General features: G+C 35.5%; 3 protein-coding genes and 1 long non-coding RNA gene across 9 annotated transcripts; 1 reads left to right on the top strand and 3 right to left on the bottom strand.

Moving 5' to 3' along the window:
- The first annotated feature begins 14 nt into the window (after positions 1-14).
- LOC120481446 (uncharacterized) lies at positions 15-27,971 on the top strand. Of its 4 annotated transcripts, none has more exons than XR_016145798.1 (7): positions 15-173; positions 1,905-2,028; positions 2,259-2,382; positions 8,982-11,969; positions 12,714-12,821; positions 23,034-23,070; positions 25,460-27,971. It is a non-coding gene; the product is annotated as an uncharacterized LOC120481446 (long non-coding RNA). The 4 variants fall into 4 exon arrangements; XR_016145800.1 differs by lacking the exon at positions 15-173 and having other exon boundaries at positions 1,588-2,028; positions 8,982-11,761; positions 11,883-11,969; XR_016145799.1 differs by lacking the exon at positions 15-173 and having other exon boundaries at positions 1,589-2,028; positions 8,982-11,761; positions 11,851-11,969.
- rpz6 (rapunzel 6) lies at positions 4,923-11,811 on the bottom strand. 2 transcript variants are annotated; one of them, XM_039675095.2, is made up of 2 exons: positions 11,547-11,811; positions 4,923-10,119 (listed from the first exon to the last, which is right to left on the bottom strand). In XM_039675095.2, the coding sequence occupies exons 1-2, from the start codon at positions 11,809-11,811 to the stop codon at positions 8,930-8,932; spliced, it is 1,455 nt and encodes a 484-aa protein (XP_039531029.2). In that variant the 3' UTR covers positions 4,923-8,929. The 2 variants fall into 2 exon arrangements, with proteins under 2 accessions (XP_039531029.2, XP_039531030.2); XM_039675096.2 differs by lacking the exon at positions 11,547-11,811 and adding an exon at positions 11,449-11,538.
- rpz (rapunzel) lies at positions 14,034-25,915 on the bottom strand. The gene is made up of 3 exons (XM_039675107.2): positions 25,853-25,915; positions 22,210-22,274; positions 14,034-15,713 (listed from the first exon to the last, which is right to left on the bottom strand). Exon 3 carries the CDS (start codon positions 15,671-15,673, stop codon positions 14,996-14,998), a length of 678 nt encoding a protein of 225 aa, XP_039531041.1. The 5' UTR covers positions 15,674-15,713; positions 22,210-22,274; positions 25,853-25,915; the 3' UTR covers positions 14,034-14,995.
- Positions 17,353-25,905, bottom strand: rpz2 (rapunzel 2). 2 transcript variants are annotated; one of them, XM_039675106.2, is made up of 3 exons: positions 25,853-25,905; positions 22,210-22,274; positions 17,353-19,591 (listed from the first exon to the last, which is right to left on the bottom strand). In XM_039675106.2, the coding sequence occupies exon 3, from the start codon at positions 19,534-19,536 to the stop codon at positions 18,856-18,858; it is 681 nt and encodes a 226-aa protein (XP_039531040.1). In that variant the 5' UTR covers positions 19,537-19,591; positions 22,210-22,274; positions 25,853-25,905; the 3' UTR covers positions 17,353-18,855. The 2 variants fall into 2 exon arrangements, with proteins under 2 accessions (XP_039531040.1, XP_039531038.1); XM_039675104.2 differs by lacking the exons at positions 22,210-22,274; positions 25,853-25,905 and adding an exon at positions 21,346-21,491.

The following is a 27,971-nucleotide window of genomic DNA, read 5'->3' as shown; positions in this document are numbered from 1 at the left end:
TACCTGAAGAAGAAACTGGTGATACAAAGACACGCAGTATTTAGTTTGAATCTTTACACTGCTCATTTCTAGAACAAGCTCATGATCCCTATAAACTTGTATAGAAAGCAGCTGAGTGAAAAGAAAAAAAACAACTGCAGAAGCCATAATGAAGATTTGGGATTGATATGAGGGTGAGTATATAACATTATATATATATTTTTTTCTGTTTTAAATGTGTGTTTAATATCACTGTTAAGTGTCTTCTGGGATGATGGCGGTTAAAGAGATAAAGCACAATGATAAACACTCATTTAAAATAATGATATAGATCATGAGGTGTTTTATATAGTCCTTATGTACAATTTTAATCTGAATCATTAAAAAACACAATTCAAAATGTGAATGATACACATGAATTATAGCCATGCTTATATACAGAAAATAGAATATATAGAAAATATAACCAAATATTTAAATATTAAACAGACTTTACATCACTTTAGAGACAAAAAAAAAGAAATTATTCTGTTTTCCAGTACAAATATCTAAGCATTCTTAAATCAAATACAGTATATACACTATTTTTATATAAACTATATATATTTATTATATATATATATATATATATATATATAATATTATATATGTTACTATATATATAGTTTTTTTTTTGCAGTGTGTCAACAATTTTAAGTGAGAATTAGGACTGAAATCATTATTTTGTCAGAATATCTCTCCTACATTTTTCTTATACAAAGCTTTTTTATTTTAGAGAGCGCTGGGTGTTTGTTGCAGCTCTGGGATCAATATAGAACATATACAACTTTTTCAAACAAAATCACATCGATTTAACATTCTTGTTTTTCTATGTGAGTATTTTAAAGGGCTTCAACTTCACTCCGCTGCTGTCTGTCCTGTTATAGCGCCCTCTAGCTGCTGCTCCATGTTTCCTTGGTCATGCTGAGGACTGTATTCCCTTTCTGCCATTTTCAAACTTTAACAAACAATACCTAAAAAAAATCTACACATTTTCATGTATTTAAATCACAACATCTATCTGCCTGTGACGAATATTGCAATTCTTACCTCTTCAGTTTGCAACCTCCCTGGTCCGTATGTCTTCCCAGCAGTCACTGCAGGATGGGCAGTTTCATATGAGCTCAGTGTGGAGGGGTGTACAGATGGACTATACCATTATCTTACAGGGTCCTGCTAAATTAAATAATATCATAATTACACAAGCTCCTCTGATGTTACGTCTAGTGAAACTGTCACAGTTTTGCTCTTTCATTGACCTTTACATTTTCTAACTGCAATCAATTAGTCTACTAATGAAATAACATAAGTATGAATATATATGTATATGAAGAGTTCAGATGCAAAAGCCTCTAAGTGCCATTTGAAATTTTCTTCTAGAATGATCATTTTTATCAAGCTTGTAAATTTAAGTTCAGTAATTTCACTTAAATGGCAATTCATAGGTAATCTTCATTGTCATTTAAGTGACATTACTGAACTTAAATATATAAACTTGACAAAAATTTCAAATGGCACTTAGAGGCTTTTGCATCTGAACTCTTCATATATATATATATATATATATATATATATATATATCTGTGGGACTGTATGACTCCAGATGTGTCATGTGACCTGTCATGCTTCCTTAAGATCATTCACACTGTGAAAGGTGTACATAAATCTGGTTGTTTCTCTAAAATGATGCAAATTGTGTGTAACTACATTGCTAGTTCCTACCACTAGTTCCTGTTTTCCATCTTGTGGAAGTCTAAAATTCACACATGAGGAAGTGGTTGGCTGCACATACCGTTTAGTCGTGCTGACAGACATATTCTTCTTCCTTTAATTTCGATGGGCAAAACTGTGTATAAGATGACTTGATTCTCTGCTCTTGTTGCTAGAGTGATTATTTTCCCATTGAGTGAGATTACTCCTAAAACTGAGGACATCAAATGTACTATAATGGACATTGGGATGTGGAGGCAGGCCCGACTATCAGAGCGAAGACAGACAATGATTAAAGAAGTAAGAGATTTTACTGACACTATCTATCTATCTATCTATCTATCTATCTATCTATCTATCTATCTATCTATCTATCTATCTATCTATCTATCTATCTATCTATCTATCTATCTATCTATCTATCTATTTATCTATCTATGACAAAGTCATTCTTATGATTAGAAACTTATGTTAGAGCATTTTAGCAAAACTGTGTATAAGATGACTCGATTCTCTGCTCTTGTTGCTAGAGTGATTATTTTCCCATTGAGTGAGATTACTCCTAAAACTGAGGACGTCAAATGTACTATAATGGACATTGGGATGTGGAGGCAGGCCTGACTATCAGAGCGAAGACAGACAATGATTAAAGAAGTAAGAAATTTTACTGACACTATCTATCTATCTATCTATCTATCTATCTATCTATCTATCTATCTATCTATCTATCTATCTATCTATCTATCTATCTATCTATCTATCTATCTATCTATCTATCTATCTATCTATCTATCTATCTATCTATCTATCTATCTATCTATCTATCTATCTATCTATCTATCTATATCTATCTATCTATCTATCTATCTATGACAAAGTCATTCTTATGATATAGAGCATTTTAGCATAATCTGGTGTATCCTATGACTTATAAGTCTTATATGCTTGTAGCCACAAGATGTCACTTTAGTGCATAATTAATGCTGTGGTGTTAATACATAAATATACTTACGATGATCAGCATGTTTTGGAATATGTGTGATTAAGCTACATGATAAGGATGGTGTCAGTAAAAAGCAGACTGGTTTGTGCAAAACGGCATACCTAGAGTTAGCAACGGTCTGGGTTAAACAACCGAGAGTTCACGGTATATGTGATGGCAAGTTAAACTTGCTTTCTGGAATACCTCCAGCTGAAGAGAGAGTTATCATTTCAATTACTTGAGTGGAAATAAGGACAAATTCCTTGTTGGTTCTGTGTTTTCTAAACCGAACATGTCAAATAATATGAACTGCAATGGGAATGCAAATTGTCTTTAGTTCAATGCATTTAAAGAGTCCACTCTTACACATCCACTGTGCTGTGATGCAGTAATTTCCAGTCTAATCTGAGTACTAAAACCAGTTTACAGGCAACCTGCCCCTCTGCACATTAAGTCCATCATTCAGACTCAAGAGATCGATACACGGCTAGGAAGTTGGAAAATGTTCAGTGGCTTGTTGGAGGCTGTATATGGATTGCAGTCCATTTCACCAACTGTAAGCGTGTCTTTTGATGCTCTTATAAACGACAGATGAAACCTCAATCCCCAAACCCACACCACAAGACTGTGATTAACTAAGAACACCCGTGCTTTCCAGTTCTTAATACAGATGTGCTTTATGTGCTGTGAGGGTGCTTGGACTTTTATTAATCATGTTTTGTGGATTTTGTCATGTCTGTTTAGTTCTTCTCGCCCTCAGAACTAGAACATTCAGCACTTACAGTGGAGAGAGAATCCAAACCAGGGATATTATAACTAAAACTGAATATCAATAACTGGATATCAATAAGTAAAACTATTAAAAACTTTTTTTATTTGAAATAAAATATTAGATGAAAAACGGATTAAAAAAATAAAACTGAAATAAAAAATATACGGACGGAGTAAAAAATTACATATGCACATAATAAATTGCTAAAAATAATATATATATATATATATATATATAATAGTATACACACAATACTACTCTGTTCTGGACTAGGATTGATTTAGAAATTATATTGTATATTTTAGAATTTTCTATTCTATATAAAAATATATTTTAAAATAGTCAGTAAGTCTGCATATAAACCTACATATAAGAAAGACATTTGTTATTCTGCAAATAAGGTCACACATTTGTCCATGCTGAACATGAATAGAACAGAAAAGAATAGAAATAGAATTACTCGCATACAAAGAAATACAACAAACACAAACAATATGACATACGAGTCCAATACAAAACTGAACAATTATGTAGTCAAATATTATAAATATTGCACTAATAAGAGAACTATTGATTGAAAACTTGAAATTGCAAGGGTAAGAATAGATAAAACATAATTTAAACTGTAATTTTGTTGAGTGGCCTGAACTCTGCTTTTAAAAGACATGTTTGTTTGCCTGTTCCAGTATGGAAACGAAGGTCGTGTGAGAATTACAGCCAAGCTTTGTGTTTTTGTAGGAATATTTATTGTTGGTGTATGTTCTGTAGTGCAGTCCCCTCATTACTGTTCCAAGTTTCCAACAAGAAATTGATCAATTATATCATCCCCAAATTATTGCTGAAACATGCTGTTATTCTTTATTGGAGATATTTGCATATGTGCACAAACAAATGCTGTTGACCTTCAGAAAGGTCAGAAGAGAGAGAGCCGCATTACACTCTGAGCGGCTCCAACACGTGGTGTGAAATGAGAGCGAGTGCAGATGCAGCCAGAACGAGATCAATATACCGATTAGAACTGTAATACGCTAATGGTTTGGCGAACGAGCGGACAGAAATAAACCCATGAGCATAATCAGTGTCATTTACCTCCTGCTCCAAAAGACTCAAATTGACACGTTCTTTTATTTTCATCTTATTGAAATGAGGTTTAAACAGTATTTAAAATGTAACTTTAATTATAATAATTATAATTGCTTTGTGAACATAATCTCAAAATACATGTACTGTTTTACTGTTTTTGAAAAGAAAATGGGGCCTTAAGAAAATGAATTCTACATCATTTTTATGATTATTTTTATTTATTTTTTCCTAAAATATTTTCTTTTGTGTTCTGCAGAAGAAAAGTTTTGGTTTGGAACAAATTGAGGGCGAGTAAATGATGACAAAAATTATGATTTTTGGGTTAACTATCTCTTTAAGGCACCATGATTCAGAGGATTTTTTTTTTTTTTAGTTTACTCAAAGTTTATTTGGAGCATCAAATATTATATTTATTAGAAGATCTTTTTGAAAACTGTATTCAGAGTTTTTTTTATGGCACGACCAGACGCATTGGAATGATAAATCCAGTCTTAGAAGAAATGGTTCTATTTAGAACCAGAAATGGTTCCATCCCCCGCTTCATATGGAACTCTAAAATGGTTCTATATAGAACCTTTTTTTTTGGTAAAAGGTTCTATTGGCCAAGTATGGAACCCCAGGGTTCTATATAGAACCCAGAGGAACCCTTTTTTTAAGAACCTTTTAGGGGTTCCAAATACCTAGCACTGATAGAACCTTTTAAGGTTCTATATAGAACCTTTTCTTCTAAGAGTGTGGAGGCGGACAGTGAGCTGGTGTGTGTCACAGTACAAATGTTTTAATGCTTTTTATCAGATCAGGCCACTTAAAGGCAGGAAGCAGGTCGATGCTCCACTCTGACAAAAAGGTAATGCTATTAGCTCTGGCTGTGATTGGCAGATGCTGCTGGAATGAGGGATCATGGGATTGATTGACCGCCTCCGCACTACTATTATGTTGAGGTTCATAAGATCACTCATTTATTTATGAAATATTGATATTGACTGATGCCCCTTCCTGGAGATGATTGTAGTTTCATATGCCTTTATGTAAAAAAGTTTCAGTAAGTGTTCCAGCACAACATCTGGCTGTGTGTTTGTTTTGGTCTAGTAACAGACAGGTTTAAGGTCTTAAGGTTTAAGGTTTCAGCTCTTTATCAGAGATGGACACCACATGAATCAATAACTCCAACCAGGACAGAAGCCTCAACCACTAATGAATACAGGCCAAGCCATGCGTTTCCATTCAGACTCTGAAGCAGGAGAAAAAAACAACTGTTTTATCTGTAAATATTCCAGGATGCAGCATGTATGTTTTCAATAAGAAAGGGAAAAAATATATTGAAAATAATGAATGAATCAGTATTCACAAATGTGGCAGAAATTATGATTCTTTTTACTTCAAAACAAGAAAAGAGTCATTCAAAATGGTGTGTTTTGAGAGAGGATTGCATTTAGGGTTGTAATGTTGATCACAATTTGTAAGCAAGAAAAGGCCCTTTATAAACCATTAGGCTAAATTGGCATCCACAACAAATAGAATTTTTATGAACTTATGAAAGAACATACCATATAGTGAATTATGGTGTATTTTCACTTATGAGGTTTCAGTTAAGTTAACAACAAATGCGCATTAATGTAAATGTGGGTAAAATCAATGAATTTTTTTTATTCATGAGTTTACTGTAATTACTGTAAAATTAATATATACATTTTGCAGTAATTACAGTAAACTCATGAATTTTATTTTCCCTTGATATATATCTCATTTTAAGTTTAAAATAAGCTTACAATAAAAGGAGGTTTAAGTTGTCATAAATAAACAACTTATTGGCATATAAAGAGGACAGTCATATTGAATTATGTGTGTAGGGGTCAAAGGTCATCACCCATGGTGGTTTGGGTGTAAGGTCAAAACTTTTATGGTTGTAAATGGTTTTTGATAATCTGGTTCCAGAGGGTCAAATGACATTGTTTTTGTTCTGTGATTTTGAGTACAGTTTGAAATAGAATGCATTTACAATCATATTTCTTAGCTTTAACTGGCAATAGAAACACACAGAATAGAATAGAATAGAAGAACAATGGAAATAGATGTTCCCTCCGAGTGTTAAGTGATGGATTGATCCTTCGCTCAGCACCTCAGTGGTTTTAATGACTGCATCCGGAGAGCTGATCACAGCACTTTGAGCTCGTCGGCTTTATATTAACAAAGTGAAACGTCACTTGCCATGTTTCTGCAGACGCTGGCCAGAAAATGCTGACTTGCGTACAAAAACAGGCATTTAATTAAAGGTGACGGGTGGTATATCATAGCAATGGATTTTAGAGATTAATTCCAAAATATTTCTATAGGAAATATTCATTTTGCAAAGGTTCTCATTTTACTTTTGCGCAGTGCTGGCTCAGTTTGCGTAGACATGACAACTGGACTTGTGTTTACTGCTCCTTTTCATGGTTGATGGGGCATTTTTATTCTGCTGACTCTAAGTAGGTCATTCTCACAAAGACCAAACTGGCACCATTTAAATTCTTGGCCCAAAAGCCATTTCCCCAACCTTTTCACACAACTGCACAACATTGTTTTAATCATGATATTGTTTAAATGCATGATTTCAGATACACACATACATTAAAATGCATGACTTAGATGCATACATATTTAAAGAATAAAATAATACAAACTTGATATAATTGCATATAAAAGTGCATACACAGATGGACTGGTTATATAGTTAGTCTGAAAAATCACTTTGGTTTTTTTATTTTAGAAGCATGAAAATGGAGTGAAGAATTACAATAAATGCAAGATTTGTTAGACACAGTGAGCTGACAATGAACAATGCCTTATAAATATGTTTCAAAGCATAGATCATAGATGTATAAATTGCAGTTAGTATATTTTTATATTTAGTGTGATTTGAAATACTGTGAAATACTGTATACCCAGCTAACAAAAATGTGTTCTGAGGACATTTTTCTAGCATTCCCATTTCTGAACACTCAGAAAAAGGGTACAAAAGCTGTCACTGGGGCTGTACCTTTTCAAAAGGTGAACTTGTGTCCATTTTAGGTGCTAATATGTACATTGTAGGTGCTAATATGTCCATTTCATGAGCTAATATGTACATTTTAGGTGTTAATAAGTACATTTTAGTTGTTAATATGTACATTTTAAGTGTTAATATACATTTAGGTGCTAATATGTACATTTTAGGTGCTAATATATCAATTTTAGGTCCTAATTTGTACATTTTAAGCATTAATATGTACATTTTAGGTGGTAATATGTACATTTTAGGTGGTAATATGTCCATTTCATGAGCTAATATGTACATTTTAGGTGTTAATAAGTACATTTTAGTTGTTAATATGTACATTTTAAGTGTTAATATACATTTAGGTGCTAATATGTACATTTTAGGTGCTAATATATCAATTTTAGGTCCTAATTTGTACATTTTAAGCATTAATATGTACATTTTAGGTGGTAATATGTACATTTTAGGTGGTAATATGTACATAGGTGTTTATGTACATTTTAAGTGTTAAAATGTACATTTTAGGTGCTAATAATTGTGTACATTGTAGGTGGTAATATGTACATTTTAGGAGCTAATATGTACATTTTAGGTGTTTATATGTACATTTTAAGTGTTAAAATGTACATTTTAGGTGGTAATATACATTTAGGTACTAAAATGTACATTTAGGTACTAAAATGTACATTTTAGGAGCTAAAATGTACAGTTTAGGTTCTAATATATACATTTTAGGTGCTAATATGTATATTTTAAGTTTTTATATGTCCATTTCATGAACTAATACTGTACTGTACTGTCCATTTTAGGTGGTAATATGTACATTTCAGGAGCTAATATGTCCATTTTAGGTCCTAATATGTACGTTTTAGGTGCTAATATGTACATTTCAGGAGCTAATATGTCCATTTCAGGTCCCAAAATGTACATTTTAGGTGCTAATATGTACATTTTAGGTGCTAATATGTATATTTTAGGTGCTAATATGTATATTTTAGGTGCTAAGATGTACCACTAAGGTACCAATATGCAGCCTTTGGGTACAAAAGTGTACCTTTTGAAGAAGTACAACCCCAGTGACAGCTTTTGTACCTTTTTTTCTGAGAGTGAATGGTTAAAAACATCCATTTTTTTCTTGGTTACGCCAATATTAAGGAAACATTCCATTTTCTTCTGCAAACTTTATGGGAATGTTACTTTTGAATGTTCTTGGAACATTCTGAAACAAGCAACACTAGACGAACATCCAACTAAAACGTTTCAGTAAAATAAACATTCCATGAATGAAGTTCCGAGAACATTCCCTGTTAGCTGGGTAAATGACTAAGGATCTCATTTAACCTTTCTAAACCTCATCTGCATGCACACAGACATTCACGTTCTTGTGTTTGTCCCAGTAGTGACATTCTTCAGGAAAACTGGACACAGCGAAGCTCTCCTTGTGACGACTGACGGCATGAACCAGAAAGCCAGCTAACTGCTTCTCCAGAAGCTCCACGACAGCTTTGGCGTCCCCCTTCCTCGCAGGACCTTCCATCATCTGTCTGATGCTCTCATTGGGCACAGGCTGAGGGGCGCTGCAGAACGACACCACCAGGTTTATGTCGTTTCCTTCAGATACTTCGAAATAACTCTGTCCCGCCACACTCTGAAAGTTCTGTCCGGCTCTCAAGTTCCTGATTTTGCCCAAGTCACTAACGCCTCTGATGGACCAGCTCACCCAGTCGTACTTCTTCACCAGGAAGTCCAGCAGTTCCTTGGCCGTTTCCTGGAGGTTCCCATCCTCTCGTTCCTTCACGAGCCTCTTGATGTCCAGTTCAGCTTGCTCTGGAAACGAATGCACACATTTCTCGATCGCTTCCTTCATTTTCATCTCAATTTCTTGGATCTTTGCGCTCCACTCTTGAATCTTCTCCTGCTCCGCTTCTTCTCCCTGAGTAAGGAAACAATATCCCAGCAGAGCGATTATTCCCAGGCAGAGCAGCTCCTTCAGCCTGACGCAGAAATCTTCCAGGACCCTTCTGTTTCTGGCCTCGTATTGCTCCACAACATCCAGGATTGGCTCCCCAAAAATGCTGTTCCCCATCACAGCGTCATAAAGCATGTAGAGGTTCTTCTCTCCTCCTGTTTTGGGAAAATGCTGCAAGAACAAGCGTTTTCTGACCTCCTTATACTCCGGTTTGGCCTCCAGAATGTCGATGTATTTTCTAAACTGGTTGCATAGATTTTCCTCCACAGCGAAGAACTCAGAATCCAAGCGTCCCTTTTTAATCTCGCAGTTGATGTCTTCTATTTGAGATGAGAGGACATCCAATTTGCTCCTCACAACTAGAAACTGATCTTTGACATATGTGATCTCCTTGCTTTCCACATTGTCCAAGACCAGCCTCAAAACTGGTGCAGAAGCTTCAAACAGAGGACACATCTCTCCAACAGCGCTGGCCAGCACCTCGGCTCCTCTCTCAAACATCTCCATCACTGCTTCAATGGCCTCCTTCTTCTGGGCTACAACCCTCTCCAGTGGACTGGACATTTCTAAAAACAATCAAAAGCAGGTGAAACTCATTGTAATATGCAAAACTGTTCTCCACTCACAGCTTTGGGCGTTTACTTCCAAGTCTTCAGTGCGAGACGCCCATAAAAACCGAGTGTTTTTGAGCTAATCTCAAAACTAGGGTATAAAATAGCCTATTACTTATTCATTTTGATGTTTTTTAATGTAAAAACCAAGCGAACGTCATAAGTTGACCTCAGACAACAATATAAAAAAAATGTAAAAAGCCACTTCATGACCCCTTTAAACGAAGTCTCTCTCATTCTCGTTTGGGAGAAGATGTTGTAAATGAATATTAGAAAAGCTTCCCTACTTTTCTCAGACAGTACAGACAAATGTGAGCGCGAGAAAGAAAACTGCGAAGGTTCAGCTATGTAATAATAATGTTTTATATAATTATACAGTGTCCTTATGTTATGCTTACACTCTAAAAATCTGGGTCAAATATGGACAAACCCTAAAAATGTCATTTAAAATTTTAACACAACTTCAAGTTTCACTTTCAACTGTACATTTACTAATTACATTTTTAACCCAACATTTGGGTTTGTGCATATTTGACCCAAATTTGGGTTGAAACAACCCAGCTTTTTTCAGAGTGAACTGTATATTATCCAATTACATGCAACTAACCCTAAACCAAACCTTAACCCTATCAAGTACATGCAATTATTAAATGTAATTAAACTGTAACAAGGACAGATCAAAGGATCCAGTGGCTTTAACTACTATGCACTTTGATAATGGACTTCTTGTGTAGATACATGTTTTTACATTGCACATATTTTTAAATACCAGCATGTAATTAATTTGTAATTACACAGTTGACCTTAAACCTATAGCCTATACCAACCACACACCTGTCCCTAACCTTGCCCGTATCACACCTCAATGTGTTTTACAATACAACATGAACACAATTAGTACATTGTACTTATTTTTCGATGTATTTACATAGACTTAAAGCCACTTGATATAAAGTGGGACCCAAATAAAATGTAACCTACTTTTGTTCTTATAAATCGTCCTTTTATATAATCTAAATTATAGTGTTTTCCATCACTGCAAAAGGCATTAATCATAGGCATGAACCCCTCATCACGTTACTAATTTTACAAGGATAGCCAATTGTGCCATCAGCATTTTTTTTTTCATTTTAAATCTGCATGCATACGCAAATCGTGTAAAATCAAGTCCAGACACATTTTAAACCTCCAAATAATCATATTCAGAGCTAAATATTACGACTTAGAATCACGTAGCAGATATGGCACCACTGAATGTGCCATCTTCTGTTCCAAAGGACACACCTCGAAAAGCGTTTTAAAGCGCAGTCTGCCTCATAAGTGTCCTACATGCGCATCGCAGCATCAACACGCGCAGAAAACATTTCAAACAGGTTTCTCACGTCTGGCAGGTTGAAGAGCTTCTGTCCGAATTACGTGTCCGAAAGTCCGGTTTCCCTCAGGTATTGGCTTGAGGAGGATATTTGTGATGATCTTAATGACTGAAATGAACGGAGAGAGAGCGCGAGGGTGCGCGCGCGCACGAGAGAGAGAGAGTTGCGCACGCTGAGGATACGTTAGGATGATTTTGGTTTGGAAAGCCCTTGGCAACAGCCGGGTAAATGTCTCATTTTTGACATGGTTGGCTGTACTTTGCGTTTTATTCATAGTTTAACAACAGATTGGAGAGTTGTGTGTTGTTTCTAGGTTGAACTAACGCGTAATGTTTGTTCATCAAGAGGAATATTGCGCGCAATGCGCAACATGGAGCAGCTCCAGTGGACAACAAGAAACATGCGCAGATATTTTCCACACAAGGATGGCAGGTATTTCACACACAGTAATGATAAATTTGAGCTTAACTCGCTTTATATTGTATGATGTTATTGGCTATAATATCAAAATTATATTTTATGGGAAAATTGAGGGGAAACTCTTGATAATAGCTCTGTGCTGAAATGTTCTCTTCTCTGAGCGTGTGCTGATGAAGGAGGGTCCATAGCCTATTCATATATTATGAATCAAACGTGGATGAAATGAACGAAAAGACGGAAATCACATCTATACAGGCAAATTAAGTGGTGGATGTGCATTTATTTTCTAACAATCCACTAATAAACGTTTGGAAATGAGACAGGTGTGACCTTGTTGTGTCTGAATGCGTCATACATTGACATGATGATGAATATGGCGATTCTGATTATATTACTGGGAGAACAGAGTGTGACATGGGGAGGTTACTAGGTTTTACATCTCTAAGCTCCCCCCCTGTTCTCTCTTTGTTTCAAAGCTTTCAACGACATTTTTGTGATTTATGTCCACTAAACAAAAATAGATGCTAAGTAAACAATTCAATAAAACAAAACATACACATTTATTTGATCTCAAAGCGGAATGTCAAACTGACAAAGGTGCACGATTCATTTATTCATTGCAGTGTCCCTTTTCTTCAAGTAAAATGCCAAATCATTGCCTCTTTCTTTCTTTCTTTCTTTCTTTCTTTCTTTCTTTCTTTCTTTCTTTCTTTCTTTCTTTCTTTCTTTCTTTCTTTCTTTCTTTCTTTCTTTCAGAATCACGTGTTCACATGATTGCCTGTCCAACTTGACGTAAGAGTCTTTGCAAGTGTTTCTGGCTGATGATGACGTGAATAAGATCTGTCTTCTGTGACGTAACATGGGGTAAAGTTATTCTTATTAACATTTGAGTATTAAAATATAAAAATAAGGAGAACGCACAAATTTCATAACCATTAGCCTATGCTCTGTAGAACAAGGGATCAAGATGTGGGAAGTTATGTGGCAAAGTCCAGTTTTTTTATTTATTTTTTTTTTTGTGTGTGTTTTTTTTAATTATGTTTTTTTAACGATCATTAAAATTAGTAATAATCTATTGATTAAAAACAAAATCGATTTTTTTTTCAGTACATTTTTTTTTTTAAATATTGAAATATTTACCATTTATACACTGATGAATGAAATAGCTCATAAATGCAAATCAGGCTGATTTATTTATAATAACGTAGTGAGAACATGTAAGTGTTCAAACGTGCTACAATCTGAAATGTTTATAATTGCAGATCGCATGCTGTTTTTATATTCATTAAAATGTGCAGATTCTAAGCACAAGCACACATTATGCAGGCTATTCATATTTCAAAGCCTAGAGCTCAGATTATGCTCTTTTACTGCCACCTAGAGGCAGAAGATCATAGCTTACACTCTTCTACTGTTTCAACATGGGTTCACTTCCGGGAACGTTTTATTGGTAACACTTTACAATAAGGTTCATTAGTTAACATTAGTAAATGCATTAACTAGCATGAACTAACGATGAGCAATGCATTAGTTACAGTGTTTATTAATCTTTTTTATTGTTAGTTAATACAAATACAGCTGTCCATGGTGCGTTCATGTTAGTTCACAGTCCATTAAGTAATGTTAACTAATACAACCTTTGATTTTAATAACGTATTAGTAAATGTTGGAATTAATATTAACTAAGATTAATACATGCTGAAGAAGTATTGTTCACATATTGTACAAATGTAGTAAACTAATGAACCTTATTGTAAAGTGTTACCGTTTTATTGTTATGAATTTGACTATTTCATCATTGCTTTATAATGAAATGCAGTTCATGGATATCTAAATAGAAGAAAACCATGTAAGAAGAAAAACAGTCCCCTATACTATAGAAATCTCCTCATCGACTATAATTTAATTTAGTTCAATAACATATGTATAAACATTTTATGTGCATTTCTCATGGATATATCTTTAAATTAAATGTAAATTATGTCATAAATTATAATATATATATATATATATATACATATACACACACAAACATATACATATATACTGTATGTACAAAATTTGAGTCAAAACAGCTTGTAATATTTCCTTGAGTCTTTATTGAAAAATTTAACAATATTGTACAGTTTTATAAGTGCAACAGCATTCCAAAGACTGAATATCAAGATAATGTGTTTTCATAATGATTGGGAAGGTAACATGTTCCAATCCTCAAGACATTCAAGTACATGACACAGAATTATAGTGGCATTTATATGCCAGTGCTTTATAGACACATGTAAAAGAAACGTGATTATCTAGATGAACTTCAGTCGTGACTGAACAGACTAAACGTGCAGCACTGTACACTTAGTTGCGGTATAGCAAGCACATCAGGTGCTTTATTTATCCTAAATAAAATAAAAGGGTCAAATGAATGCAAAAAAACAACAACAAAAAAAAACCCTTCAGTTTACGTCATTTCTACTTATATTAAAATATATGCTCTGATAATCCATTCTAATGGCAATAAAAATGACACGGTACAAATAAATGCATACTCAAATCTACTACTAAATAGATTTAAGTATGCGAAAAAATAAACATGAAAATATCCGAAATTTTGATCTTAGTATGCACAGACAGAAAATTGTATGCTCTTTATTTTGCAAAGTTTGTATAGATAGAGAGATAGCTAGATAATAGAAAGAGAGAGAGAGTTTCATTGAACATAATTTATATTTATTTATATTTATGTAGTGTTGAAGCTTTTTAAAAATAATTTTCAAGGTGAAACTGCTTTTGAACTTTACTAATATTTATATAAGCACAGTCAGCATTGTGTAGATTAGTGTGAATTATGCTCGTCATGTAGTGTTAAACTGAGGCAAGGCATGAAGAAATGTGATTAAAAAACAAAAACAAGAAGCAGATTCCAGGAAATGAGATGAAGCCGTCAGCATGAGCTGCTCATCAGGAGGATAAATGCTGCAGGTCGATGAAGTCCATTACAGGAAAAGGCAAATAAAGAGCGTTGGTTGTGCTGAAAGGCATCGGGATCACTTGCATCTCCTCAGCACCTCCTGCATTTTCACCTGCACGTTCTTCATGTTCTCTTCCCACTCCTCGTTGCGAGATTCCAAGTCATCCCCCAGGATGCCGTAGTAGCCCATGAGAGCGATGAACCCGATGCAGAACAGGTACGCGAGTCGCGTGCAGAGGTTTTCCATGACGCGCCGGTCCCCCTGCGAGTGCTTCATGTACACCTCCAGAATGGGCTGGCTGAAGAGTTTGCGCTTCCCCATCACGCCTTCATAAAGCGTGTACATGTTCTGGTCATCTTTGTCGTTGATGAAGCTCTCGACGAAGTCCTCCTTCTTGCGTTGCAGGTTCTCCGGCTTGGCCTCCACGATCTCCACGAATTTGCGGAACTGATTGCGAATGTTTTCCTCCACCTCGTGGTACTGTTTGTCCAACGTCTCCTTCCTGATTTGCAGCAGGGCTTGACGGTTCTGCTGCGAGATTTCGTCCAGGGCTCGATTCACGCTGCCGAACTCCCGTCTGAGTTTCTGGATGTCTTCGTCGTCCACATGGTGCAGCACCACCCGGATGAGAGAGCCGGCCACGCCGAAGATGGGATTGACCACCGCTGCTGCTGACGAGATGGTGGCCACACATTCTAGGACCTTCACAAGGCCCCTCTTCAGCTTCTCTGGGTCGTCGAAAATCTCAGCCATTGTGTTTGGAGGAAGACTAAGCTCTGATCTTATAGTTGACCTGAAGAAGGAAACAGATCACAATCTCAGAGTTAAACATAAATTCTATTTAAAATACGTATCTACAAGGAATCGATGGCTCAATCAGGATTTGTGGCTTAAAGGAGTAGTTCACTTTTAAAAAAAACTTTTGCTGATAATTTACTCACCCCCATGTCATCCAAGATGTTCAAAAAAGAAATTAAGGTTTTTGATGAAAACATTCCAGGATTTTTCTCCATATATAATGGACTTCAATGGGAACCAAACGGTTCAAGGTCCAAATGAGAGTTTCAGTGCAGCTTCAAAGGGCTTTAAACGACACCAGACGCTGAATAAGGGTCTTATCTAGTGAAACGATCGCTCATTTCAAAAAATAAATAAAGAAGTTTACGTTTTATAAGCACAAATGCTCGCCTTGCTCTGTTCTGTGTGACAACTCTCCTGTTCGAACTCGTTCATCAAAATGAACAAATCTTTTTTCGAGTCAAACGAAATGACTCAAAAAAAGATTCGTTCATTTTGATGAACGAGTTCGAACAGGAGAGTCACGAACGCGTCACAGAACAGAGCAAGACGAGCATTTGTGCTTATAAAACGTAAACGTTTTTATTTATTTTTTAAATGACCGATTGTTTAGCTTGATAAGACCCTTATTCATCGTCTGGTGTCGTTTAAATCCCTTTGAAGCTGCACTGAAACTCTCATTTGGACCTTGAACCGTTTGGTTCCCATTGAAGTCCATTATATGGAGAAAAATCCTGGAATGCTGTCATCAAAAACCTTAATTTCTTTTCGACTGAAGAAAGAAAGAATCTTGGATGACATGGGGGTGAAAAGTGAGCTACTCCTTTAATGCTGATTACTGTAAAAATAATTTTGTTCCTCATTTTCTTTTGTAAAAATTAGCAAAAAACAGCGAGGAACTTTTAATGGAGGTAAATTAGGTCATTTAAAAGCAGAAATGTAAAGCGTATTTTGAAAACTCTTACATTAGTTTAGTTACAATGTGCACTTTATTTGAGCTGTAAAGCTATTAATCATAATTTGTGATTTTTCTTTATGGGTTACACCGTCAAATCGATTAATCCAATCAAAGTGCTGTTAAATCAATGAATCGCGATTTATCGCACCAAACAAAAGTTTGTAAATATACGTAGTAGTGCTGTCAAAATGATTGATCGCAATTCATCGATTCTAACATAAAAGTTTGTTTGTGTATGCATGTATAATTATATACAATTTTTATATATACACACACACAAATGTTGATGTTAGATGCAATTCATTGATTCAACAGCACTAAACTACACAGAATAAGAGATTTTTCACACTAAATCATGTTAACATGCAAGTCTTGTGAGTATACTTGCAAGAGTGAGTACATAAACGTCTTTACGAGTGCCTTTTTATAACCCAGAAAGAAGAGGAAGTTGCCATAAATACTGTTGATAAACTTTACTTGACCACAGAATACTCCTTTAAACATTTATATTAGATTAGACTCCATAACCACATCAATCTGCCTTTGAAACTCTGACAACTTTGCATTTAATGCAAATCAAAGCAATTTCCATATTCACCTGCATTCTGCAGTCAGAAAAAACATAGAAATCACATTTGGTCATAGAACACGACAAATACAAAGACTAACTGCCATATGAGAGAAAACAAAATAGATCCATTTATTGTGCAAAGAATAATCAAACATAAGCAAATAATTATATAAGAATTCGTAATGTGTAACTCACATCATTAGAAATATATATTTTTACAATATATTAAATCACAATAATGACCAAAACATGCTTAATATTCTTTAAAAACATTTTTAGCCGTGATATACAGTATTTAAGGGATGGTTTTTGAAAATGATCCCATAATTGACTCACCCTCAAGCCATCCTTCTGTAGGTGTATATGACTTTTTTCAGCCAAACACAATCCGAGTTAAATTACAAACTATCCTGGCTTTGCTTCAGAAGGCCCCATGGAGTGCTATGGATTACTTTAATGATGGATGGATGGACTTTTTTTGGAGCTTCAAAAACTCAGTCTCGATTCCCTCCCATTATATAGCTCGGAAGAGCCAGGATAATAATCTTGTAATATAACTCTGATTGTGTTTGGCTGAAAAATGAAAGTCATATACACTTAAGATGGCTTCAGGGTGAGTAGATTATGTGATAACTCCCTTTAAGCAGAGATTGCATCAAAAGGTCCATTGTCAAGCAGAGAAAGAATGACCCATTTTACACCCCACAGGATTTATTGAAACTTCCTTATTAAAGATTGCTTGTGACATTAAAGGAGAACTCCGGCGAACAATGAACCTTTGGTCTAATAAAACATCGGTACCTAGTCAATCATTCTCTGAGATTTGTTTTCATGATAATCGAATGTAAAGAGTTTTATCTCTAAAAACTGTTTAGCGTATAATGCTAGTAATGGGGGCATTGACTAAGTAAAAAGAAATCGCTAGTTTATACCACTAACAAGGTTTAAAATAGCCCCACACTAACGCAGTAACATAATGAGGCTCCATACATGCAAAACGAAGCATTGAGAACTTTGTAAGTGTACAGACCGTTTAATAAGAAGATACTTTATGAAGACAGTTCACTTCGCGTATACAGACAGGAGCCATCTTAAAAAATAGTCTCGACAAGTCGATCACCGAACGCCGTTCATACAGTTCAGAAGTTCACTGAACTTCATACAGTTCAGCTCACTCAGCACGACGTTCAGGGATCGACTTATCGAGACTATTTTCTAAGATGGCTCCTGTCTGTATACACGAAGTGAACTGTCTTCATAAAGTATCTTCTTATTAACCGGTCTGTACACTTACAAAGTTCTCAATGCTTCGTTTTGCATGTAGGGACCCTCATTATGTTATTGCGTTAGTGTGGGGCTATTTTGAGCCTTGTTAGTGGTATAAACTAGCGATTTATTTTTACTTTGTCAATGCCCCCATTACTAGCATTATACGCTAAACAGTTTTTAGAGATAAAACTCTTTACATTCGATTATCATGAAAACAAATCTCAGAGAACGGTTGACTAGGTACCGATGTTTTATTAGACCAAAGGTTCATTGTTCGCCCGAGTTCTCCTTTAAAACTTGCAGCATATGATGAAACAGATTTGTCTCAGCAGTTGTTCTTCAGGCTTCCTCAGTGCATTGGTCCAGAACTTCTTGCATCTTGTCTTGAATCTCAATGACCCTCGGCCCCCATTTGTCTCTCACTTCATCCTCGTCATCCTCACTGACGGCGTAGTAGGCCATCAGCCCCATAAGACCGATGTAAAACAGGTGGGCCAGGTGAGAGCAGCGCGCCTCCATCACCTTTTTGTTCCTTTGACAGTTCTCCAGGTACACTTGTAGGATGGGTCTCCCAAACAGAGCGGTTCCCTTCACCCCACGATAAAACACATCTAAGCTCATGTCGCTGCCGTCCTTCTCGTAGGTCTTCACAAACTCCTGCATGTGACGATCTGAGTTCTCAGGGTCCAGTTTGACTCTTTCCAACATGGTGTTGAAAGCATTGTACTGATGCTTGATGACTTCCTCGTGTTTACCGAAATTCTCGTTGATCTCGTCGATGCGGATCTGTCGGAGCACCTTCTTGTTCTTCTCTGAGATGGTTTCCAGCTTTTCGTGGATCTCCTTGAAGTCCTTGCCCATCTCATGCTCTTCCTCTTCCGTGAGGCCTTTCCTGACGACCCCGACCACTGAAGTCACAATCCCAAAGAGTGGGTCTATGGAGGAGGCGAAGGAGGAGATCTTCTCCACATAGCACAGCACTTTGACCGCAGTCGCTTTGATCTCCACTTTTTCTGCCATAGATGGGTCTGAATCTTGGACTTTGGCTCTTCTAGGCTTTCAGTGTTGTCTGATCCTGAAATGAAAGGAAAGCATATTCTTAATCAACACAGAACAGACCATAATCACATTTCAACACTTCTGTCCTGAACATTCAACAACTGGCATGCTTCCGTGGCAAAAATAGTGCAATTTCCCTGCTTCCAAACCTTACATTCTAAAAATGCTGGGTTGTTTTAACCCAACTTTGGTTCAAATATGGACAAACCCAAATGTTGGGTTAAAAATGTAATAAAAAAAATTAACCCAATGGCTGGGTTTGTCCATATTTGACCCAAAGTTGGGTTAAAACAACCCAGAATTTTTAGAGTGTACACTCTAAATGATGCTGGGTTGTTTTAACCCAAATTCGGGTCAAATATGGACAAACCCAAATGTTTGGTTAAAAATTTCATTTAAAATTTGAACCCAACTTCAACTTTCACTTTCAACTGGAAATTTTTAAATTAAATTTTTAACCCAACATTTGGGTTTGTCCATATTTGACCCAAATTTGGGTTAAAACAACCCAGAGTGTAAGGCTTCGGCAATTCACAACGCATTTCTTTACTTTGAAACTGAGCCAGCAGTGTGCTTCTCTGTTTGAATATACTGTACATTTGTAAATTGAGTATAAATCTACACTTTAAATGCAAACTTTCAAGCTCATTCAACACTCAAACCTACACTCTAAACAATGCTGGGTTGTTTTAACCCAAAATTGGGTAAAATAAGGACAAACCCAAATGCTGGGTTAAAAATGTAATTTAAAACTTCAACTTTCACTTTCAACTGTGCATTTTTTAATTAGCAACATTTTCAACCCAACATTTAGGTTTGTCCATATTTGACCCACATTTGGGTTGAAATAACCCAGCATTTTGTATAAAATAGTGTGTATAAAATAGTTCAATGCAACATTTCAAAAGTTTTTACACATATTAGAGTTTGTTATATTAGCTATTAGAATAGCAACTTACTAACATTTATCTCAATTGGAATCAACTTTGAGTTGTCTTTGTGGTTTTATTTGAGTTGCTGCCTATGTAGAGTGTCCCAAATTTATCTCTTTTAAGGTGCAATGACCATTAGATTCTGCCTTAAAAGGCAGCTGTTTATGTAGGCTGTTTATGTATTAGGATAAACCTATATTTTCTCTTTCCATGGCCGTAAAAGGTTGCTGTCCAGTTCTGAATCTGCAGTGTCCAGAATAGTAATAATCAAATTGTACCCGTTTCCAAATTAGTCACTAAAAATTTAACTTTCACGTCAGGGACATACCGGTGGAAAATATTTTTACTTAAACAAAATAATATATATAACATGACATTTTATTTACACCTTTTTGTCCTTTCAGAAAGGAGGTTCACATTAAGTTGACTCTTATTCACAAATGAAGGGATTATTCAATATACAGCAGTAATCAAAAACCAGTTTGCACAGACAAACTAGTAATTCAAAACTAAAACAATATAGTTGATAAGCATGTTCCCATCAAACCACATGGCATAATCAATGATGTCATGCTCATGGCTTTACATGTTTTCCTTGTTATAAAACAAAACATTTTAAAAATGCAGTTTTTTGTACAACATGCAGTTTATCTTTGTCAGTCACTAAAATAGGTTTCTAGACTGAATGAATGGCAGTATGGGTTGTAAACAGGCTAACGCAATTAGCTTAAGGAGGAGGTTAGATGAACAGCAAAACATATTTGGTTACATGAAGCAGCAATATTGTGTCACAGTATACACGTTTAAGCAGGAGAATGTCCTAAGCTATAAATCTTACCTTTATATGTGTCTGTAGCCGTCAGTTCCTAATGGTGCTGCTGCTGTTTTTGTACAAGCAGCCACCATTTCACTGTCCGGTCTGAGAAACACAGCACCTCCCTCTTTGTCAAAAAGGGCAGGGTGTGCGAGTGACTCATACCACAGCAATGCTGATTGGTTTAGAAGGGGGAAAAAAAGCATGCAGCTTTTCCGCAACCCCCTTTCTGAAGAAAACGCACACACCCTGCATGGAAAATGGCTGCAATGCGCTCAGCCAAGTCCAGAATTGAACCTTGTCATTTGTAGACACGAATGAATAACTAGTTGGAGCAGATGAGTAAATTAGAGAACATTTAGATTGCCTATATTAAAAAAAAAGAAAGAGGAAATTCTGGCATTGACTAGACTAATACTAATGCATGAGTCAAAAAGTATGTGGAAAAATAGTTTATGGGCCGTTTATCATTAAACAATTATTCCTTTTAATTAAATGCAACAATTACTTAAGAAGGTACGCTTGTGTTTCATGAATGAGGCCGTGTGTAAAAATTCAGGAAGCAGGTACATCCTGTGGTGGCTTATCTGGTTAAGTGAGTAAAACACTAAAGCATAAACAAAGGATGAATATACGCAGAAAGGAGAGGCGGTCGAGCAACTGTGCGTGTCAGCTGTCATTTGAACAGCTGGAAGAGACTCAAGTTCATGACAGATGTGTGGTGTGAACTGGGCTTTGTGTGGGTTCATTTTGTAAACAGAGTGCCGGCAGATTAGCTAAGAAAATAACGTAAATTGTATGCTTGGAAGAAAAGGTCACTTTTTCACTTTGTTTAACTGAGAATGAGTGTCACCTCTAACCAGTTAAGACAGGAAAATGAACTCTTACGTTGCAGTGAGAAAGACCGGATGTCCCAAATGGAGATCTTGTTTTATTTTTCCCCTTCCAAGTACCTGCGGCAGAACAGGGGGGGGGAAAAGCATTGAACTTTTAGCAAATCATATTCAGAGTTTCGGGTCAGCTATCTGCTGAAATTGCAATAATGTGATAATCTTGATAGCATCATGTTATCAGATGTTCCACACAGTATGCTATTGTTTTCCAGCAAAGGTGTAGGTGGCAATTTACAGCAACGGTTGGAAACTAAAAGCCTGGTCTTTTTGTGTAATATATATATTTCATTTGACCTTTCCAGCTAACAGGAAACATTCTCAGAACTTAAGCTAACGTTCTGGCAAGTTATGAACAGTAACGATAATGGAACGTTTGTTCAAAGTCGTCTGGTCTTTAATAATGTTAATAAATAAAATTAAAAACATTATTTATACATTGGATGGATCTTTTTTCCTGTGATTTTAGATGTTCATCATTATTTTTTTAAATGTTACTACTTCTAAGAACATTTAACATTCCAATCATGTTTGCAAAATGTTAATATGGAATGCATCCTTAGTGTTCGCATAAGAAAAACGTGTGTAAAACATTCTTAGAACACATTTTGTTAATTTGGCTATTGTTGAGGCCTGTTATTAAAGCAATTAAACAGTGATACATCAACAAGCTATCAGTGTATGTCAAAGTACATAATGACTCTGACTTCACAGGAATATTATGGCATAATTCAATGAAGCCAAACAATATGGCCCTAAAAACATAAAAGTCAACTGTCTGATACCAACACTCTTAAAAATATCATATTTTGTGTTCAACAGAAGAAAGAAACTCATAAAGGCTTGGAACAACATGAGGGTGAGTAAATGCTGAAATTTGTTGAAATGAAATGAGAAAAGAGTTTCTGAGTTTCTTTAAGCAATTCTACAGTGACATTCACAAGTTCTTTGATGTCAAATTAAATAAGATGACTTTTCAAAAGAATAGTGTGGCATAATTGTAAAGTAATATCATACTTCATATTGTAGATTATCAAATATGTAGATTATAGGCTGTAGAGCTATAAAATATAAAATAGATTAGATAGGCTGTATATTAGTGAGCTATAAAATATAAAATAGATTAGATAGGCTGTAGATGAGCTATAAAATATAAAAGTTAGTTTGTGTTAAAAAAAGCACTTTTAGGAGGGCAACCGACCATCACAATAAAGGACACTGCATGCTGCTGTGAGGCTGTCAAATTCAAGTTAAACAACTATACTCAAACAGGGAACTTTAACATTTACACTTGCTGTACGGGACACAATAAGGTAGCATTTCAGTAGTCTATGAGGGCTTATGAAACTTATTATACCTTGCGATGTGATAGATGCTGTGCACATGTCTTTAGGGCTTAAAACTCATTTAGTGTCAAACTGATGTCTGTATTGGTACACTGTAAAAAAATATTTTCAAGATTTGTTATCACAACATATTTTCTTTTGTCAAATCAACTTTATAATAATTTATTTAGTTGAGATAACATATAATTTTGAGTTTCTGATGGTTAAATGAATCTCCTTCATTGTATTAACTCACTTTTTCCAGTTCAATGAACTTAAAATTAAGGCAACCAGGTTACTTACTTTTTTAAGTTAAACCATCAATATTTTTTTACAGTGTATTGTACGGAGAGCTTTAAAGGGGACCAATTAGGCAAAAAAAAAAAAAAGGGGATGCATGTAACTCTTAAATGAAAGCATATTTACTGTTCATATTTTCCCATTTGAGACACAGACCCTTGTTCCTGATCCATCCAGAGGGGGCGGTAATTTACATTTGCAGATTTCTGATAAAAAACGGCAGACAATGTCAAAGTGAAATTGACTGTGATGCCCTCAGGAGAACTACATTTTAACCCTTTAAATGCTGGATGGTTTTAGGATATGAATAACAAAGTTGCACCTACATCCTCTCTATTTTTTCAGTATTTAACCTCGGTTCATCTTTATGCTTTATCTTGTGTAAACAAAAATGATAAGGTTAATTTATATTAACTAAATAACTCACTCATTTAAATATAACAACTTCCCATGCATTTCCAACAGGATAAACACACATAAAATCAAAAGATTAATGATCATTGATTAATATGATCATCACTTTTGCGCATTTTACCTTTTCAGTTCATCTTTGTCATATCTTGTGTAAACAAATATGATTAGGTTTATTTATATGAACTAAATAACTCACTCATTTAAATATAACAACTTCCCATGCATTTCCAACAGGATAAACACACATAAAATCAAAAGATTAAAGATCATTGATTAATATGATCATCACTTTTGCGTATTTAACCCTTTCAGTTCATCTTATATCATATCTTGTGTAAACAAATATGATTAGGTTTATCTTGTTATTCAAATATAAAACTACTTCCCTCCATTTCCACCAGGAAAGATACAAATAAAATCAAAAGATGAATGATTATTGATTAATATGACCATCACTTTTGAATATTTAACCGTTTCAGTCCCTCTATGCCTTATTCTGTGTAAACAAATATGATTAGGTATTGATTAATTTTTAGGTATTAATTATTATTGATTAATATGATCTAGACTGAAAGGGTTAATAGGTCATCTGCACCAACACCAGCCCAATAGCAAAACGTTTTATATTGATTTATAAATAATAAAAAGCTGGGATCCCTTAATTAGTCCATTACAGAACTTAGACAAGGGTCCTGATGACTCTCTGGCAAGACTAATCTGAGACTAGTCCCTACTGTGTGCTTAAATATTCCCATCCTCCAGGCTTAACTAGAAAAGCAGTTCATGTGAGTGTGTTTACACTCAACGCTCATTCAGTTAAGACTGGCACATGATCTCCTAAAGGTTTCTTCAAGTCAGCAATACTAGTACCCATAACTCTGATTATTAGTTACTTAATTGTAAAAGATGATTCTTTTTCTCACAATTTAACTTGAAAACAGTTTTATATGCTTGAGCACAGAGATAAAAAATCCAGAGTGTCGAATAAGTCAGGAAGTAAGCCGTCCCAACAGCATTCACCACTCCAAGGAGCGGCCATCTTTAAAGCTCTCTATCAGTTCACTCAGAGAAGCTAATATGTCAAAATTAACTTGTAAAATCACACAAATACACAGTAATATATATGATTTATATATTTTTAGTACATTTAAGTGCGTTTTAGTCTTCAGGGACCATCCTTAACATGTTTCCTCTCTTTCTTTTGTACAGCATTGACTGTATGTCAAATTGGACACTTCCCTTGGACAAGCAGCCAAGGGATCACGACAGAACAATTGCAGACCATGTTTAACAAGCCAAAGCACAACAAATCAACATCTTCCTGTGTTTTCCCAACCAATGTGAGTATTTGAAAAAGTCTACAGCCCATTTGGAGTACATCACTTTCAGCCAGCTGTTGTCTGCCCTGTTATAGCTCCCCCTAGCAGCTCCCTCCATATTTCCTTGTTCATGCTAACCATGATATCTATTCTCACCCTATACAGACACCATGTAAGATTTGTAAAAATCTACATACAGGCATGCATTAGGGCCAATGTACATCCCAATGAGCCCATCCATCCATTAGTGGCCTGGGCCATTGGAGAACACAGCTCCTCTTACCTTTTCAGATTGCTCTCTTCAAAGTCCCAATCCCGACTGTACTTCTTCTTCCCAGCAAACACTGCAAAAGAGGCACTTCCATTTTAGCTCAATATGGAGGGGTGTTCAAATTGGACTATACCATTTAAACTTGTATATTGATGGCCCTGGTGCCTCAAAAAGGGCCCTTTGGCCACCAATATCAATGCAAGTCTCCACTTGCTCCATTGCAGAGGCATATGTTAACCCCTATTGACCAGCCCCCTCCTCAAGCCAAAGATGACCTCCCCCAATGACATTCAAATATTCCAGCCTTCCAACAGTCAGATAGTCTACACAGAGAACCGACTGTCACTTCTGGAGGCAGCTGAGGGCACACAGAGTCTCCAAACAGGCCAGCTGCCAAGCTCTGCCATTGGTGACACTGGGTGGAAGCTATTCGTGTGAGGGCTTTTTATTAAAATTAAGCTTTAAGTATTAAATAAAGAGTTAGAATATACCAAATTTAGTTAAATAGGGTACTGCAATATGAGCCATCTATTGCACAGAGTTAAAAAAGCACACCCTTCCAGTGGTGTCAGTGTGTCCAAATACACCTGGTTGTAGCATTAATAAAAGCAGCCTTAGCTTTATATTTAAAATATATATTTAAGGTACACCAAGCAACATGTATAAGTTCTGATTTGAGACCAACCAGTGTATGGTCATTGTTTTGTATCTATCTGAAATGCCTCAATATCATCATTACGCTGGCTTTATGAGGGCACCGACATTTCCAAGCTACTGTTCCTTTAAAGACAACAATCATGCTCTAAAATGAGCTCTTCAATTGTCTTGTTGTTAATAATGCTTGAATCAGAGTACAAGAACGATATTCACCCGATAAAACAAGAAATGATTAATGGGGATCAGTGCATCATTCTGTGATACTTTGCACATGTTCTGAACATACAAACAAACGGATATTTTTGTCTGCAAAATGGTGCAAACACAGGATATATGTTTAAAATGTGATCACTACCGTATTTAGATGTGTTGAAACATAATGTGTGCTAAAACTAAAAATAACTCCCATGCACAGAAGCACTCATCTATCTAAATGCACAGAGGTGTGAAGTCACAGGATGAGTGTAAGGTCACAGTTGTTAGAAACAAAGAGATATGGGTATTGAAAGGCATACAGATCTACACAAGGTTATTTATTTATTTTTTATTCTTGTCTACACCATGTTTTGTTCTGTGTCACAGTCTCAAAACATATATTATACCATTAGCATGTATGTTCTACGGATTAATTTAGTTTACAATTTGAATTAATGTAAAGTAGCCTACAAACTAAAGATTGGTGTGCTATAATCTAACCCAATACAGGTTTGTAACAGATTTGAAAGCAAAAGGAGAATTTTAAGAATTTTGTTCATATTTATTGTTCTATTCACTCTTTTGGTTTAAAATTATTATTATTCCATCATCAGTCCATTTCTTTTAAGACATTTTAGTTCAAAATGAGGTTTAAAAGAGCAAATAAAACAGCGGTGGCTATTCGTGACATCTATTTTGCATTGTCTCATTATTTTGTTTGAATCCAGTAGAAGTAGCTACATTGGTAAGCCTAATATTTTAGCATGTAAATGAAAAGACTGTGAGGCTATTCGTGAATGATGTTATAGCAGGCCTTTTATATCATTACCTCAGAACGCTGGTGGTTGGTCCATAGTGAAAAATCACCAGAAAACTTACGTTGTTACAACATTCGTCATCGGTAGCGGTGTGTACTTAAGCATGTGCTTAGATACAAAGACTGACTGAAAAAAAAAAAAAAAAAAAAAAATCACAAAAACGCTTACCGGGCGTCTTGCAAAAACTGACAATTGTGCTCCAAACCGCTGCAGGTGGGATTGGATGAAAAAATTACAACGCATTACAAACTAGCTGAATCTTAGGGCGAAAACAATCTAACATTCGAGTGCATGATTATTTTCAGACAGGCATCACTGCTCGACGCTTTGTGTTTTTATCAATGACAGGTGTAGCTAGGCTACGCCGCCCGATAAAGATCTAACGTGAAACATCGCCTGACAAATGATTAATGATTCTGAAATGATGCCAGGAAGACAACGTATAAGGTACGATATTAAAA

The sequence above is a fragment of the Pimephales promelas genome, chromosome 12 (assembly GCF_988280905.1).
Source record: "Pimephales promelas chromosome 12, fPimPro1.hap1.1, whole genome shotgun sequence".
In the NCBI taxonomy this organism is placed as follows: Eukaryota; Metazoa; Chordata; class Actinopteri; order Cypriniformes; family Leuciscidae; genus Pimephales; species Pimephales promelas.
The sequence above is the reverse complement of the archived record's forward strand: the minus strand, read 5'-3'. Positions and strand labels throughout refer to the sequence as shown.

Coding starts and splice junctions, on each gene's coding strand:
- rpz6 (XM_039675095.2), bottom strand. CDS start 11,811: ATGAATAAAACGCAAAGTACAGCCAACCATGTCAAAAATGAGACATTT. Junction 10,120..11,546: donor AGCTCTTCAACCTGCCAGAC/GTGAGAAACCTG, acceptor GATTGTTTTTAG/AAATGTCCAGTCCACTGGAG.
- rpz (XM_039675107.2), bottom strand. CDS start 15,673: ATGGCTGAGATTTTCGACGACCCAGAGAAGCTGAAGAGGGGCCTTGTG.
- rpz2 (XM_039675106.2), bottom strand. CDS start 19,536: ATGGCAGAAAAAGTGGAGATCAAAGCGACTGCGGTCAAAGTGCTGTGC.